The following is a 17,500-nucleotide window of genomic DNA, read 5'->3' on the forward strand; positions in this document are numbered from 1 at the left end:
CCTACTTACTTTACACAATAACGTAATTTCTCAGCAAAATTAGACGCTTTCGTCAGGGGATAATCTAGGATTGCCATATATTACTATCAAAATTACTGAGGGTTATGACTGAAGTAGTGTTTATTTCGTTTTGATAAAGCTTGTGACGTTTTGTGTCCGGACTCCGGATGAAGCACTAGTCGGCAAGTTTAGTTTGATAGTGGCGGTGGGCGGTGGTGCACGGCTGGTGACAGGCCACGGCTGTCTGTATGCGTGCTGGTGCAAGCTTGCTGCCTGGCAGCTGGGAAGGTTGTTGCTTGTGATAATTCCGTGTCGTCCACAACAGTTAAGGACTTTCAAATGACGCTAGTGAAAGAAAGAGAGTGAGAGTGAAGAAAACTTTTATGTGGGACAGAGACTCGGAGTGTGGTTGAGAGAGAGAGAGAGAAGTAAGTTTTTGGAAGGAGCAAGATTTCTTAGGTTTTTAATTCGTTTGGTTGTGCTTTGAGGGTTTTATCAGTGTTGGTTGGTGTGAGTGAGAGGTTGGCCTTGGAGAGCGGAGAGGGTGCAGGGAGTGTGGTGCTGGCCGTGCATGTGTGCGTGCTTGCGTCTTTCACTGGCGGGCCTGAGTAGCGGCCATAGTGCTAGTAATAGAGGGAGATGGATAGGAGGTATTATCCATTTTTTATTCAACGTACTTTATGCAACGATAGAAGAGATATTACACTTTTTCCAGTAACATTCAATGAATAACAAAAATAAGAAAAAAATACCACAAAACAAGGAAACTCGCAAATATAATGATGGGAATATGTCTAATATCATTAGATATTGGCATGACAATTAGTATTTTTTTCTGATTTTTTTTCAGTAGTCTCTTTCCTTTCTTTATTTCTTTATTCCTCCTCCTCCTCCTCCTCCTCCTCCTCCTCCTTCACTTTCTTCGCCTCCACTGTTTAACAAGTATTCTTCTATTACCTCCTTTCTGCACTGCTTCTCTCTTCCTTGCACTAAAACTTTTTGATATACACATTGACAGTTACAATGATAATGACTTCTAAGTTAGTTTAACATGTTTATGCCATATATTTTTATTTTGGTTTAGTGTATAGCACAGGAAGTGTAACGAGTGTATTGTACGTACTTACGTAGGTTATTCAGCCTTGGCCACTTGCCAGCGCGCAGTCGCGCACAACCAGCCAGCCACTGACCTAAGAGGGAGATGGAGAAAAAGGTGTCGATCTGCCGACCAAGGAACATTACCATGTGATTTTTTATTTACCAAGAGACTTGCGATACACGTAAGATAAACAATATCTAGTTTCTTTACCATAACTGTGTTTGGTATTAAAGCAAGTGAAGTTAGGAGAGGGGGAGGGAGAAGTGATGGCATGTGGTGGTGGAGAGGCCATGTCGGAGACAGTGATAACCAGCTAATGCAGGACTGTCTTTGTGAGTGTTTACAGGGAAATTAAGATAATAAAGGTCTTTACTGTGTCCTGTTAAATCTTCTCGTATGTTTAGAGAGATAGTACTTAATGGTAGGCAACTGGGAATCCAATCTGCTGACAAATCCATTGTCTGCACACTATTTACTCAGCTCCCCACATTCTTATGGCGTTGCTCTTGCCAACCATTCCATGTCAATGGTTGTAAAAAATCTTAAGCTTACTTTTCTAAACAATAACAGTTTCTCATAAGAATTATTATTATTTTTTTTATAGGCGTAATCTATACCAGTGCTTGTCGACTTCTCAGAATTTCATGCACCCTGGCGGGGTTAATTAAAGAAAATACTCTGTTTCATGTGTTTCTCTAGTTGTAGCTAAAAATATGCGTGCAAGTAAGTCACTACAGGTAGAAGTAAGGATAGGAAAGCTGCTACATCAATTAAGGAGCGGTCCGTACATATTTGGAAGAATGTGTTCAATCTTCATTAAACTCTGTACAGTACAAAGTTGCAAACTCTCCTTCACATCTTCGTTTTCTTTCATGTTTCATGTAGCTACTTACTTTCTTTTCATCAGCTTATATTTAGCCCCTTGTTCTCGAATTGAAAATGATGGCAATTATTGCCAATTCAACATTTGATATCTTTGCTATCTTGTAAATCAGTGATTTCAGGCAGTATGATGTGTGTGGCCAGACGTCACTGAATCGTCATGAATTTTACTATCACTGAATTGCCACAACACTTATACGTCACTAATGTGTGTGAATGGCCCCTTATCCTACAATTGTGAATGATGTTTTTGAGCGCTGTGAAGGGACTAACGTCTTAGCGGGCCTTAATTTAGTTCTTACATATAAATGAATAGCGAAGTATAAATCTAGTACCTTCTGCTCTCTTCTACCTTTGTCTCTCCCCCCCTATACATTCTCTCCTCTTCATCTTCTGATCTCTTCTCCCGTTCTCTCCCAGTGTATAAAGCATCTTCTCTCCTCTCTTCCCTTTTCTCCTACCCTCACTCTTGTCTTCTCCGTTATCTTCTCTTTCCCTTCTCTCTTAAGATATAAAGTACCTTCTGCTCTCTTGTCTTCCCTTATCCTTCACCCGTTCTCGTTTTCAATGGGTGATAGATTAATGAAAAGTTAATCTCCCCTTCTCTTCCCACTGAATCTCCCCCTACCTCTTATCAATGAATGATGAAGTGATAGAAAAGTGATAAAAAAAAAGTTGTGGTATCCTTTAGTTGTGCAAAATTAGTACTGGTCAAATTGTCAGTACAGTGGAACCATGCGTGGTGCTTTGGGGTCCGAGGGGTCTCCAAGCGCACGGGTTCGAATCCTGTCCACGGTCCGAGTGTAAGTTGGGCTTCCTCACTCGGGGCAACGATTTCCTAGCGGGTGGGCTTTGAGATAGGAGGTACCCCCCAAAAAAGTATCTCTTTTAGCCCAGAAATTCCCGTGAAAAGCCCACATGGTATAAATAAAAAAAAAAAAAAAAAAAAACTGATTCTTTAATTGTTCTTTCAGATGAAGGGTGAATAGAAGTGGGTATCCTGTCATTTAAATACCTGGACCAAGCTGCTGTCTTCCGCTTAAATCTTGGACCAAGCTGCTGCCTTCCACTCGGATCCTGGACCACCATGCCTTTCACTTAGATCTCAGACCAAGCTGCCTTCCACTTATGGTGAGTATCTCTGGCAGGGGGTGTGAAGTTCAAGGAGACAGCTGCAGTAGGGTGGATGAGTGTCACTATTAATGCAGCATAGTAGCAGACAAGTGTTTCTTCAGAGGTGGAGGTCACTTGGAACTAGTGGGTGATAAGCAGTGAGTGAGTGAACCTGATGTCCCCGCTGCCATTTCATCTATCTTTTTAACAAACTATCACGAACACCATGCAACTTCAAGACATCCATATTTCTTCCCCAATAGTTGTGACATGTGCCTTTCTCTAATCCATAAAACCCAACAATGTTTCTTTACCTTTTGATCAATACTTTTTATAAATCTCTATAGTAAATACCTGATCTTTGCAGTGACTCCCTCTCCTGAAGCATCCTTGTACATTTCTCTGATCCCCTTTACCTTGCCATACACCTCGCTTCCCCTCTCAATAGACTGATACCTATGTAATGAAAGCACTCATGTATATCCCCTTTTTCATTATATGGAAGTACACATGCACTTGCCTATTCCCATGGTACTGTGCTAGTCTGAAAGTACACATATAACCATCTAAATAACCACTCTACAACACTGACCCTACCTGCCTTCAAACATTCCACCAGACAGACTGATTTTATTTTTATACTCATCCTCTCCCTTACTGCTGCCTGCACCTCCTCTCTTATATTTGCCTCACATTTAACTCTAGTACTTGAATTATTATCTCTCCCAAATGTCTCAGCTTCAGGTTCTCTTTCCTCTTCCATTTTAACTTTTTTTTTATTTATTTATTTTTTAGAAATATTCCCCACATGTTCCTACCTCAACCTGTTTAACCAATATCTCACCATCCTCAGCTTTCACCTATTCCTCCCTGTCAGATGGTTCTTTCCTTACTTTTTTAATCTCTCTTCATAATATTTTCTTACTCTGATGAACAGTTGCTGCTAATTTCTTTTCTCTTTTCATTGGCTCTCCGTATGACATCACACACTGCTGTTTTTGCTTGTCTTTTGCTTTCCTTTTACCTCTCATATAACATTCAATCCTTTTGTAACCTCTCCTCAAATGCTTACCTATTTTATTTCACAGTCTCCATTAGCTCTTCACATTACTATTCACTTCCTTTTCTCATGTCATCTCACACTCATCTCTTACCACACACCTTTGCACTCTTCATTATGACTTTCTTGAAATTAATTCTGCCTCGATGTTGTCCACCTCCTGCTCTCTCACTTTTGTTATGACACAGATTTCTCAGATTTCTCAAGAGATTTAACCCAACCTTAGTGACCAAGTGACATCACTACATCACTCAGGACTTACTTATATATCTCTCCTTGAATCACTCTTCCATCTATTTACTTTCCTTCTTCTCCTCCTCTGTACTGAGTCTCCTCATAGTTAACTCTTTTTCTTTTTATTGCAGGCTTTTTGATGTTCAGCTGCACACTAACCTTCAGAGACACCTATGGCAAGTCCAAGACAGAGAAGAGAAGATGGATAATGTAATAATCACAACATAATTGGTTGATTTTTTTTTGAGTGTTTGTGTGTGTGAAACACGTTGACAGCGTATATTATTTCAATCCACTCAGCATATTTATAGATTTCATGACCTTTTGCATTCACGAAGTCATTTGATTTTATATACATCTTTACTTAGCCAGTAGTAAAAGTTTATGGAAATTATAATTTATAAGAGTTACTTATAAGAGATTTTGTATTATAAAGAGTACTTGAAAGTTCTCAGCATAGCCTTGGTTTATCACCACCATCTAGTTCAGTGAGTCTTTGCTAGCCTGCTCAATATATGTAATTTGTCAGTCATTCACTTTGCTGATGGTGTCAGTTCAAAGCCTCCCTGCCAGACCTTTACTACTTGAGCCATCTCTCCCATCTCAGTCACACACCCATCTCTTTGTTCCCTTCACTGCATTGCAAGCCTTTCACTTTGTGTTTACTGGTGCAAACTGTACTTCCTTCAGAGGGAATTTCACAGTGATCACTGCAAGGTCTTTGTGCAGCTGTTGTAATGAAATTGTGGTAGTTATTCCTTTATGTAAATATCTAATTTAGAAAGAAACTTTGTATTATTAGTTTAAAGCACATATATAGCCAGCATCTCAACTTTTTAGAACTGATTGCAGTTGTGTTCTGCATTAGACTCCAGAATGACCGTGTTTTTAAATGTAATTGTAATGTTTATGATGACAGGCAACATGCTGTTTGCTCTCCATGTCCATGTAAAATGCTCCTAAATTGTACCAAGTTGAAACTTTTATCAATTTTTGTAATTGATTTTGTCAACGTTTAAAAAACTGTATAAATTTTATGTTTCTAGTAAGTATTGTCAGCTTGTCAGCATTCAAAAAAGTAAGTATTGTCAGCATTCAAAAATATTCTCCACATGTTCCTACCTCAACCTGTTTAACCAATATCTCACCATCCTCAGCTTTCACCTATTCCTCCCTGTCAGATGGTTCTTTCCTTACTTTTTTAATCTCTCTTCATAATATTTTCTTACTCTGATGAACAGTTGCTGCTAATTTCTTTTCTCTTTTCATTGGCTCTCCGTATGACATCACACACTGCTGTTTTTGCTTGTCTTTTGCTTTCCTTTTACCTCTCATATAACATGACTTACTTATATATCTCTCCTTGAATCACTCTTCCATCTTTTTACTTTCCTTCTTCTCCTCCTCTGTACTGAGTCTCCTCATAGTTAACTCTTTTTCATTTTATTGCAGGCTTTTTGATGTTCAGCTGCACACTAACCTTCAGAGACACCTATGGCAAGTCCAAGACAGAGAAGAGAAGATGGATAATGTAATAATCACAACATAATTGGTTGATTTTTTTTTTAGTGTTTGTGTGTGTGAAACATGTTGACAGCGTATATTATTTCAATCCACTCAGCATATTTATAGATTTCATGACCCTTTGCGTTCACGAAGTAATTTGATTTTATATACATCTTTACTTAGCCAGCAGTAAAAGTTTATGGAAATTATAATTTATAAGAGTTACTTATAAGAGATTTTGTATTATAAAGATTAGTTGAAAGTTCTCAGCATAGCCTTGGTTTATCACCACCATCTAGTTCAGTGAGTCTTTGCTAGCCTGCTCAATATATGTAATTTGTCAGTCATTCACTTTGCTGATGGTGTCAGTTCAAAGCCTCCCTGCCAGACCTTTATTACTTGAGCCATCTCTCCCATCTCAGTCACACACCCATCTCTTTGTTCCCTTCACTGCATTGCAAGCCTTTCACTTTGTGTTTACTGGTGCAAACTGTACTTCCTTCAGAGGGAATTTCAGTCATCACTGCAAGGTCTTTGTGCAGCTGTTGTAATGAAATTGTGGTAGTTATTCCTTAATATAAATACCACATTTAGAAAGAAACTTTGTATTATTAGTTTAAAGCACATATATAGCCAGCATCTCAACTTTTTAGAACTGATTGCAGTTGTGTTCTGCATTAGACTCCAGAATGACCGTGTTTTTAAATGTAATTGTAATGTTTATGATGACAGGCAACACGCTGTTTGCTCTCCATGTCCATGTAAAATGCTCCTAAATTGTACCAAGTTGAAACTTTTATCAATTTTTGTAATTGATATTGTCAACGTTCAAAAAACTAAATTTTATATTTTTCTAGTAAGTATTGTCAGCTTGTCAGCATTCAGTTGCAAAAAACTGTATAAATTTTATATTTTTCTAGTAAGTATTGTCAGCATTCAAAAATTTAAATTGTCAGCATTCAAAAAATTTTACTAAGTTGAAAGTTTCGTAGACTTATAAATTTTTCAAACGAGTATTAGCATTCAAAAAAATTTTTTTTTTAATTGATTTTGTCATTAAAAAAACTAAATTTTATATTTATTCTAGTAAGTATTGTCAACATTATAAATTTTATATTTTTCTAGTAAGTATTGTCAGCATTCAAAAAATTTTAGTAAGTTTAAATTTTATATTTTTCTAGTAAGTATTGTCAGCATTCAAAAAATTTTAGTAAGTTGAAAGTTTCATAGACTTTATAAGTTTTTAAAATGAGAATTATCCCTGGATTTAAGATGTAATGTAATGACAAATTACTAAATAAAGGGAAGGGAGAGAGAGACTTGGTTTTATTATTTTACCAAATATATAAGCACCTTATCTCCGGAGACACTTCTGAGTATTTTGGACTTAGTACAGTTTTTAGGGACCTTTATGGCTTATTTTTTCAGGTTTTTAGCATTTTTTCGGCTTCATTAGGGACGTTTTCAGCCCATTTTTTGCACTTTTGGCGGCCATAGCCGTAAACTTTCAGCGTTTTTATATATATAATATATTAACAACAGTTTGGGCCCATTTTTGCCCACTTTCTTCGCACTTTTATGCGTTTTTTTTTCTTTCTTATACAGGCAAAAAATCCTTCAGAAAAAAAAATCTATTTTATAGGCTTTGATTACAAACGATCTACATTTTATATAGATTTGATTAGAAAAATAACTTACGAGTGTTTTTCTATTATACAAGAAAAAAAATAATTGCCGAACATCGGCAATTGTGACCTGGGGTATGGATTGAGGTATTTTGGAAGGAACAAACCTCCCCACCCCTCCAAACAAACCTTCCCACCCCTCAAAAAAAAAAAAAAAAAAAAAAAAGCAGCATCAAAACAATAAAGTGGATTTCATACTTTATTATGAAACACCATACACACTTAGTCACAGGAGTAAACAGTGGAAAACAGCACGTATTGGCAGGACAACGTGTAAATGAAGGCCTTCCTGCCTGCCTGCCTTCGATGGCAGCAAATGTTGGAGTGGCTCAAGTCTCTCCTTCCTCCCTGGATGGCAGCAAGTCTTGGCGTTGTATGCGTTACAGGACACAGTGCAGTGGAGTGGAATGGCGGGTGAGGCTGACGTCTGTCCTTCCTCCCTGGATGGCAGCAAGTGATGGGAGGACACAGTGGAGTGGAGTTGAGCGAGTGAAGTGTGTGGCTGAAGTTCATCCTCCCTCCCTGGATAGCAGCACATGTAGCAGGAAAGTGGAATGTGCCGCATTAGTCTCTCCTCCCTCCCTTGGTGGCACCACCAAGTGTTGAGGGCAGTGGTGTGAAGTCGTGACAGACAACGGCATCTACGAGTAATCACCGGCGTAGGATGAGCCAGTTTCCTGTCGTAGGATGGGAACCTCTACAGGACACGCTGCTACAAGACACGCTGCTTAGGTTCTCCTTCCAATAATGGCAGCACCTGCAACATATTAAATTGAACAAAAAAAACAAACTAAAAATATATGGGAAGCTGCAAGAGGCAGTTAAGGCTATATGTGGCAGCCCCTGTATGAGCAAAGCTACCTGAACTACCTCAAAGGAATGCAAATTTATTTTCTTAAATCTCCCTTCGTAAGGAACATCTTTCATCCCCTGTAGAGAACATCTTTCATCCACTGTGTCTTACGACATTACCACACTGACGCCAATAGACCTATATCCTTACTATAATGTGTGGACCAGATACATCCACAATTTAAATGCAGTCTGACCAGCGCCAAACATGATTAACATTACTTCAGGATTCCCGCTTTAAACACTACTAGAAATAAATCCTAGCTTTAAACACTACTAGAAATAAATCCTAGTTTCCTATTTGCCTTCCTTCTAACCTCTATATACAATAAAACTAAAACCTAGTTACAGTAACATTTCCACCGTTTCCAGAATAAGGACTAAATTACTTGAGATGAAAGAATGGCCAAAGTTTGGTTCCATTTCTATAATGTAGCATAGGATTAACTACATTTAAATCACATTGGACTCTGTACCAGCGTTTTCACAACAAGAACTACCTCATCTAATATCAGCGAATGAACACAAGTGTTCCTGTTCTTATTAACTTCCTTTTCTTACGCTACAATGGAAAAACCAAATTTCACCAAGCAGTACGATCCCTTAACACACAAATCTGTGTCCACACGAAGATCATAAATGAACAACACTCACTCACCATCAGAAAAAGCGAGGAGCTGGCGTCCCCCGCTGCCACTGTCCATGGGGAGTTTAACACCAAGCTAACCCAGGATCCCTGCCAACACCTCCACTCGCCTACTCCACCTACACCACTCCCCACTCCCACCACGTCACCACCCGACACTTCTCCATGAACCACAACACTGCTTCACCTCCATTACCGATACTGAACCCTTCTCATCGCTAACAATACAATAGGACAACTAGTTTTTATATCATTACCAAATGACGATACATCATACAGGATATGCGTGGCGAATGGTTATATTACAGAACATAAAATCCCGTGACACGCTTCCAAAACTTTGTATAATATTAGATGCTGGGAAACAAATGCGTTGTTAGTGAGAAACCTCAAAATCAATTTCTTTAATCAACCAAAACAATCTATCGACATTTTCATAAACTAGTCATGAAGCATGTAGGCGTGACACATGCGCATAATATTTCCAATTCTCATAATATTGGAATGAAGAACTGATTACTTGGATGACATGTTTTCAGTAGCTAATTTACAGCGAGATGGGTGTCGCCACTTGGCATGAGTGTTAGACAGACACTTGTTCCGGAAAGAACTTCATTATGTACTTTTCAAACATTTATATTTTTTTTGCCAGATATTTGCAAGACCCTCGTCTTATCTCCTCACGCCCGTTCAAGGCCCTCCAAGTTTGATAAGCACTGATCCAAACCATTCACGTGACAAACAGTCAACAAGGACGCAGCAGCAGTGTCATTCAGTGGTTCATGAAGATCTTAAGCAGCATTGGGGATTACTTCTGATGTGGAAGCGATTCCTCTGAACAAAAACGCATTTGCACGTGCATTTTATATGTATTGTGCATTAGCTGTGGCATTCAATGCAGGGTGTGCTTAACGTTCATTCTATAGGCTTAACATGCAACAAAAAAAAATTGTAATTCAATAAATGGTATTTTTATTTCCTGAACGACGTAATGAGTTGGTTATCTAATACACTGCCTCTCACGCAGCGAGCGGATGTCGTGGTGAAGAAACCAGCCAAGACAAGCCAAGGGTGCGATGAAATGCTTGTTTCTGACAAACCAGCCCGTCTCATTTTGTCTGTTGTCTTATTTGAACATTTCAGGACCTCTTGCCATTTGATTTGTACGTTGTGAAGATCTGTTATGTTTTATAAGTGTGTCTGGACGGTTTGATGAAATTTATTGCAGTTATATGAAGGAATATTTGTTGTTTCCTTTTGTATAGTATGGAGGCTTACAGAAGGGTTATGGAGGTATTTAGAAGTTGTGTTATTGTCAAATAAACCAATAACCAACTCAATCTTGAAAAAAAAAAGAAAGAAAAATAAGAAGACATAGACACAGACATTGAGACAAACACGTGAAGGAGCGCCGCTTTAGAAAGCAACAACACTCCCATCTCACGAATCAAGCACCACGACCATCACCACCACCAGTTGCCTGCCTCGGAAATGAAAGACACTTGTTAAACTTGCTACAAGACCTTCATCGGACTTACCTGGCAGGTCTCCAGTGCCTCTGTACAGACGTCAGTAAGCTCCTTACCACTCCTGGGCATATAATTTCTCAGTAGCGACATCTGGCATCTCCACACTAGCTCGTGTGACCCCGCCTCTAAATTAGTGAGGGCTTTCTTTTTTTCCTGTGAATGGTTACGCGCCACCCACCAAAGTGACCAAACTTTCCTCAACTGGCCCATGTCCTGTCCCTCCCCGTGATGTGATCAGAGCGTCATATCTCCATCCCCCCTCTCCACCACCCTCCTGTGTGTGTGTGTGTGTAATTCACTGTTTGATCTGCTTCAGTCTATGACGAGACAGCCAGACGTTACTACCCTACGGAACGAGCTCAGAGCTCATTATTTCCGATCTTCGGATAGGCCTGAGACCAGGCACACACCACACACCGGGACAACAAGGTCACAACTCCTCGATTTACATCCCGTACCTACTCCCTGCTAGGTGAATAGGGGCTACACGTGAAAGGAGACACCCAAATATCTCCACCCGGCCGGGGGAATCGAACCCCAGTCCTCTGGCTTGTGAAGCCAGCGCTCTAACCACTGAGCTACCGGGCCGTGTGTGTGTGTGTGTGTGTGTGTGTGTGTGTGTGTGTGTGTGTGTGTGTGTGTGTGTGTGTGTGTGTGTACTCTTACTAATATTTTTGTATCGTAAGGCAAAAATAAAGATTAAGATGGCAATGTATCATTTTATTGGAGTAAATTTCCCAGGATGATGAAGGTGGGATGTTCCTGGGTGTGGAGCTCCGAAGTTTGGCCCTATCTGCGCAAGTCTTCGTTTCGCAGTAATAAACTCTTGATAATTAAACTTGCATATATATATATATATATATATATATATATATATATATATATATATATATATATATATATATATATATATATATATATATATATATATATATATATACATAGGTATATATAGTGCAACATGATAAAAGGCATCAAGAATTGCAAAAGTTGGGCAGCGTGGTAAAGGACTCCTTCCACACCCAGGACAACACACACTAATAAATAGAGCTGTACATAAATGCATCAGCGGTGCTGGGTGAGCTGAAACTGAGGCTTGCAGGCGGTGCACCGTCCAGAACATGGGCGGAGTGGCTGCTCCTCGCGTGGCCTCGTTCGCCTCCACCACACCCCTGCCACGGCTCCCACCACACTCACGACAACACACGTTAAGACACGTAAGGTGCAGGCATAAGAAATGGTGAATAATTATAACAGCAGCGTAATACAACTGAAATGGGTGACATAAATGAGGAAGTGGGAGTAGGGGCGGCGGAGGTGAGGCAGGCTCGCCGCCTCCTGTCTCATACTGACTGTCTGGCCAGACCATCCTAATGCTACTTCTCTAAATCACAGCAAACATGACACTCTACTGCTTAGAGGCCTAAAGGCCTGTCATCTAGCTGAGGAGGTGCTTACAACTACCCTGGATTACCTCCCCAAACCAATACAAGGTCCTCCATGAATGCCTGAGGACTACAGTGTCATGCCTCCCGCCGCGGCCTGTACAACACGACAGGTGCTACAGTCCGCGACAGCTAAAAAAAATTACTTTCCTGCGACACGGGCCACAGACTTGTAGCAACCATCCTGATGCCGCCATCTTCAAAACACTGTTCACTACAACTAGACTTTGCAATAAAAATTGAACGAGTCGGTGATATATATATATATATATATATATATATATATATATATATATATATATATATATATATATATATATATATATATATATATATATATATATATATATATTGTTAAGAATACTGGTATTGGCTCGTTCTTTGCCATGAAATTACGAAAAAAAGAAAAAAAAAAGTTTGGCACTACAAGAAATAACTGAATGAGTACGGAATACTTGGCACTAATATTTGGTAACACTAAAGAATAAATAGTATAAAATAACATTCAGCAAAGCTGTGTGTTGGTGTGTAAGAGTGGACGATTTGGGTGCCGGTGGCGGCGGGGCGGGCAGTGGCGACCTCCGCCGAGCCAGCGAGCAACACACCAATGTAATACGTAAGACACTATCGTAAAGACACTGCTGTTTAACCTTCAACAAGGCACTCGGGTTTCATACAGGTCTGAGGCTTTTTTCTTGGTATTATATACCGAAAAAATCACATAGATTGAGGAATAATTGTAAAGAATATGTTGATTATCAATAAATCAACAGTTACTCCGTAGACTTCTAGATGGCAGGCAGTGGGTGATAGTAGAGCTGTAGCAGAAGTGGCCTATCTAGCCACGCCCTACCACTGCCCTTGACTATAAGGCTCACTGCTACAACCACAACACCACAACACACTCACGGAGCCTCCCTACTTTCCTTCTGTGCAAGACGAGTATTCACTCCATGCAAGGTTATCCACCACATTGGTTTCCTTAAAAATTTCCTGTCTCACGAGAAAAAAAAAAAAATGGATACAAGACGCAGTAAAAAGTATAACAACTACACCACTTGGTATGTTACATGATATGTAAGGCTAACGATAACATGTATGCTATTGTACAAGGCTACAGGATGTAGTTTACTCACGTAGTAGCGCTGGGCTCTAAAACGTGCCCACTCAGTCTGGTGGCCATTCACCGCTACCTCTTCCAGTAGCTGGGATGAACGTATTTTTACATGGAACACACACACACACACACACACACACACACACACACACACACACACACACACACACACACACACACACACACACACACACACACACACACACACACACACACACACACACACACACACACACACACACACACACACACACACACACACACACACACACACACACACACGTACACGCACGCACGCACGCACACACACACACACACACACACACACACACACACACACACACACACACACACACACACACACACACACACACACACACACACACAAGAAATAATAGTTGTAATGCCTCCGATGGAGACATGGGGAGCCTCTCCGCAGATTACTCCCCAAATAAATTTCATTCCAGATGTCTGAATTTATGTGCAGACATCTGACTGAGACCTAACACCGAATACTGGCACTTGAGGCAATGGTAGTGGGTCTGTTTCTGGTTGTGGTTGCAGCCTTGGATGCCGCAAGGCTGGGACGGCGTGAATTTCTCGAAGCCAGCAGCATTGATAGAGTCACGCTTCTGGTGTTGTCTGCGGTGCGCCACCACTTTGTTGGTGTCGGTGCACACGAAGTCACACTTGAGGCAGTGGAAATGCGATGCCTTGTTCTGTTGTTGCCCTGTGGAAAAGTTGTCTTTTGTCAGATACTGTTAACAGTAATGATAACAGTAATAACAATACTACTACTACTACTACTACTACTACTACTACTACTACTACTACTACTACTACTACTACTACTACTACTACTACTACTACTACTACTACTACTACTACTACTACTACTACTACTACTACTAATGATAATAATGATAATAATGACTATTCTTATTATCATTTTTATTATTATTATTATTATTATTATTATTATCATTATTATTATCATTATTCTTGTTATTATTATTATTGTTGTTGTTGTTGTTGTTGTTATCAATGATAACAATAACAAATAACTAGTGAATAAATAAATAAATAAATAAACTCTCTCTCTCTCTCTCTCTCTCTCTCTCTATCTCTATCTCTCTTATGTATATATATATATATATATATATATATATATATATATATATATATATATATATATATATATATATATATATATATATATATATATATATATATATATAGTATGAAATGAATGCAAAATTACAAGGAGTCTTATTTTCTCTTCAGACTTTTAATTGGTCATACCTGAAATTCATAACAGGTAACAAGGTGCGGTTGTGTGTAGTGATGGAGGACAAGACTCACCTATCATGGAGGCGTATACACAGTCAGGACGGCCGCAGGAGACATTTGAACGGAATTGGTTGAAGTCTCCTCCCATGAGTGTGTCGAGCCGCTCGTGGCGTGCCGTGTGCTGCACGAAGCGCGTCTTATCGCAGAAGGAGTAGCCGCAGTCTTTCCTCATGCAGTGGAAGTGAGTCTGGTGCTCCCGGTACCCGCAGTGGGGATACTGGCAATCCTCGTTGAACCTGCATCAAATATGATATTATACCATAAGATAAAGTACAAAATTAAGGTACATTATTGTGAAAAAAATTCAGTAATTATGGCTATACTCGACACTTACACTAATGAACAACTTATTTTAATGGGATTGCCTAAAAACACCGACTATACTTGATTATAACAGTTACTGCTACTACTACTACTACTCCATCTATTACTATTAGTACTACTGGTGCTGCTGCTGCTGCTGTTGCTACTGTTATTGTTTTTGCTGTACTTGTTTCTGGTGTTAGTAGTATTGCTGCAACAACAACAACAACAGCAACAAAAACAACAACGATTACGACTACTAATAGGACTATTACTACCATTGCTGCAGCTGCTGCTGCTGCTGATGTTGCTGCTGTTGTTACAGTATTGATGCTGCTTCTGTGATTACCATCGTCTTTAATTACAATTATTTTACTGAGTCTAAATCAAAAAGGTTTTACTAATCTTACCTGAAGCGAATATAACCATCTGGTACTGGTTCATCCTTGAGTAAACGTAAAGAGGCGTTGGAGCGTATCTTCTTGGCTTCTTGAGAATTGAAGTCATCAGCTCCAAGTCTCTTTCCCAGCATGGCCAAGTGTGGGGAGGTTCCAAGGGAGGAGGATAAAAGCGGGTTGGGATCTGGGCCAGATCCGTGCAGCCCTGACAATCCTCCATGTCCTGGTGATCCGTGAGTCAGATCCCCATTAGGACGAACTCCCGGAAACATGAGGTTCTGGTGGGCCATAGCAGCGAGAGTTGGGTGGACCTGCCAGGCTGCTGGGGGTAGCATGCGTGGTAAGGAACCGGGAAACATTCCCGCCATACCTAGATGAGGTCCGAATGGAGATGGGAGGCCAGGGAAGCTTGCAGCTTGAGTGTACACGAGTGGGAACTGTGGTACTGTCTGTGGTCCAGTGAGGCCGCTGCTACTGTTAATGACATTGCTGTTAAGCTGCCTTGGGCTGCTGATAGAGATGCTTGGTGTTGTTCCCATGAAGCTTGATGTATTAACTGGGCTTCTTGGACTACTGGGAAGATCATTGACTTCCGTTTTAGGTTGAATATTTGTTCCATCTTCTTCCTGCTCTGTTGAAGCTTCCACTTCCTCGTCTCCCGTGTTAGAGAACCCAAGTGGGTTCATTGGGCCGCCAGTTGCATGTTTAAGAAGATGAGGTTTTAACCTCTCGTATTCACTAAAGGCTTGATTGCAAATTTGGCAATGGAAATGTTCCTTTTTCTTCAGTTTGCAGAATGGCCTTCCACATGAAAATTCTGGACCGTACTGTGGGTGGCGCTCTGGAATGTGCCAGTCAGAGCCCAAAGCTACTGCTGCAGCTGCTGCGGCTGCTGCAGCAGCTGCTGCCAGTGGTGCCTGCTCTCGGTTTAGATTCGGTAAGATGCGGCCCGGGTAAAGGTCTCCTTGTTGACTCATAGGACGAAGCTGATCAGATTCTTGGTCTGGACGTTCCTCTGACTCAACCTGCTCCATACGGTCTCTAATAGGTGAGTGCATATCTGAAGGGAGGGGTGAGCGGCGGGTGGCGGTAATGGTAAGGCTGCCGGACACTGGGAGAGTGTATGTTGTTGAGTTCTGAGGACGTGATGATGGCGGAATGGGTGTTACAAGGGCTCCAGCTTCTCCTCGAGTGTTTGATGATGATCTCATGTTGGCTGGAGTCGACACAGGGAAGGGTGACAGTGGATAGAATGTCCCGGATGACTTCACCACTGGAGGGGAAAAATCTGCATGTCAGTGTAATCTGAAACTATGTAACCAGATGACGAGTGGAATAATTCATTGCTACCTTGATATGTGGAAAAGGAAGAAGAAAAATGAGAGAAAAATATCCATTTTTTTCAATTTCACATTCTTGTGATAAAGATTTACACGTATAAAAAGTGTGTGTGTGTGTGTGTGTGTGTGTGTGTGTGTGTGTGTGTGTGTGTGTGTTTCACTTGCTGGCTTTGTGGATTAGCAAATAAAAAATGTGTTTGGTGATAACAAAAGTCACACACCAACCTTGTGCCTTGTTGGGGGACTCAGGGTCCCCACTGGCAGCGGGGGTGTCCATGGGACTGTCGGGACGCGGCTTCTTCAGGTAGATGGGAGATTGAGGACCAAGGCTGTGTGAAGAACCTCCTTCTTCTTCCTGTTGATGCTTCTCTGCGTGAGACTCAAGGGTTTGGTAGCGCACGAAGGAGAAACCGCAGCGGGTGCAGTGGTAGTGCTTATTCACCTTATTGCTGTAGGGATGTAATAGCATGTCAATATCGTGGAAGCTTCACTTACTGAATTCATAAACTGGCAGTGATATTCCTATTGATGTTATCTTTGCTATAACAATGACACAGGCATGAAACGATCCTCATGTCATAACAAGAGAACAGAGATACAAAACCTTAAACAGGTCGATGACTTACCTTTGACAGTTGGGTGAGCGGCAGTCAATATTGCGGTCGATGGCGATGAAGCCTTCAGGGATGGGTGTGTTTTCGTGGAAGTCATGGGCATGAAGGGTCAGAACATCGGCGTGTGAGGTGACGTAGAGGCAACGAGGGTGGGCACAGTGGTAGTGACGGCGACCGAGCAGAGGGCAAAGTTGGTCCGGGCAAGGTATGCCTTCACCAAATGGATAGAACCCGTCCATTATCTCCGCCTGTGATAGAATAGTACGTCAGTTATAGTTGTCAATGTTAAAAAGAGGCAGTGTATGGATGTTGCTGCATTTATTAAAC

At 40.7% G+C, this 17,500-nt stretch overlaps 1 protein-coding gene and 1 long non-coding RNA gene across 11 annotated transcripts in view; one reads left to right on the forward strand and one right to left on the reverse strand.

The window, feature by feature from the left end:
- The first annotated feature begins 197 nt into the window (after window positions 1–197).
- LOC123505055 lies at window positions 198–7,211 on the forward strand. 3 transcript variants are annotated; one of them, XR_006675034.1, is made up of 4 exons: window positions 198–428; window positions 2,956–3,112; window positions 4,520–4,598; window positions 5,841–7,211. It is a non-coding gene; the product is annotated as an uncharacterized LOC123505055 (long non-coding RNA). The 3 variants fall into 3 exon arrangements; XR_006675035.1 differs by having other exon boundaries at window positions 198–324; XR_006675036.1 differs by having other exon boundaries at window positions 200–288.
- Window positions 7,212–13,458: 6,247 nt separating this feature from the next.
- The window catches only part of LOC123505257 (zinc finger protein castor homolog 1-like), a 269,504-nt gene continuing 265,462 nt past the window's right edge, over window positions 13,459–17,500 (reverse strand). For 6 of the 8 annotated variants that reach the window (XM_045256482.1, XM_045256479.1, XM_045256478.1 and 3 more), the window contains 5 exons: window positions 17,186–17,421; window positions 16,785–17,008; window positions 15,232–16,507; window positions 14,531–14,754; window positions 13,459–13,898 (listed from right to left, as the gene is read on the reverse strand). In XM_045256482.1, the coding sequence (XP_045112417.1) occupies window positions 13,627–13,898; window positions 14,531–14,754; window positions 15,232–16,507; window positions 16,785–17,008; window positions 17,186–17,421 (2,232 nt within the window). In that variant the 3' untranslated portion in view covers window positions 13,459–13,626. The remainder of the gene's footprint in view (window positions 13,899–14,530; window positions 14,755–15,231; window positions 16,508–16,784; window positions 17,009–17,185; window positions 17,422–17,500) is intronic. The other 2 variants (XM_045256480.1, XM_045256481.1) reach the window with 2 other exon arrangements.

The sequence above is a fragment of the Portunus trituberculatus genome, chromosome 17, assembly GCF_017591435.1.
Source record: "Portunus trituberculatus isolate SZX2019 chromosome 17, ASM1759143v1, whole genome shotgun sequence".
In the NCBI taxonomy this organism is placed as follows: domain Eukaryota; kingdom Metazoa; phylum Arthropoda; class Malacostraca; order Decapoda; family Portunidae; genus Portunus; species Portunus trituberculatus.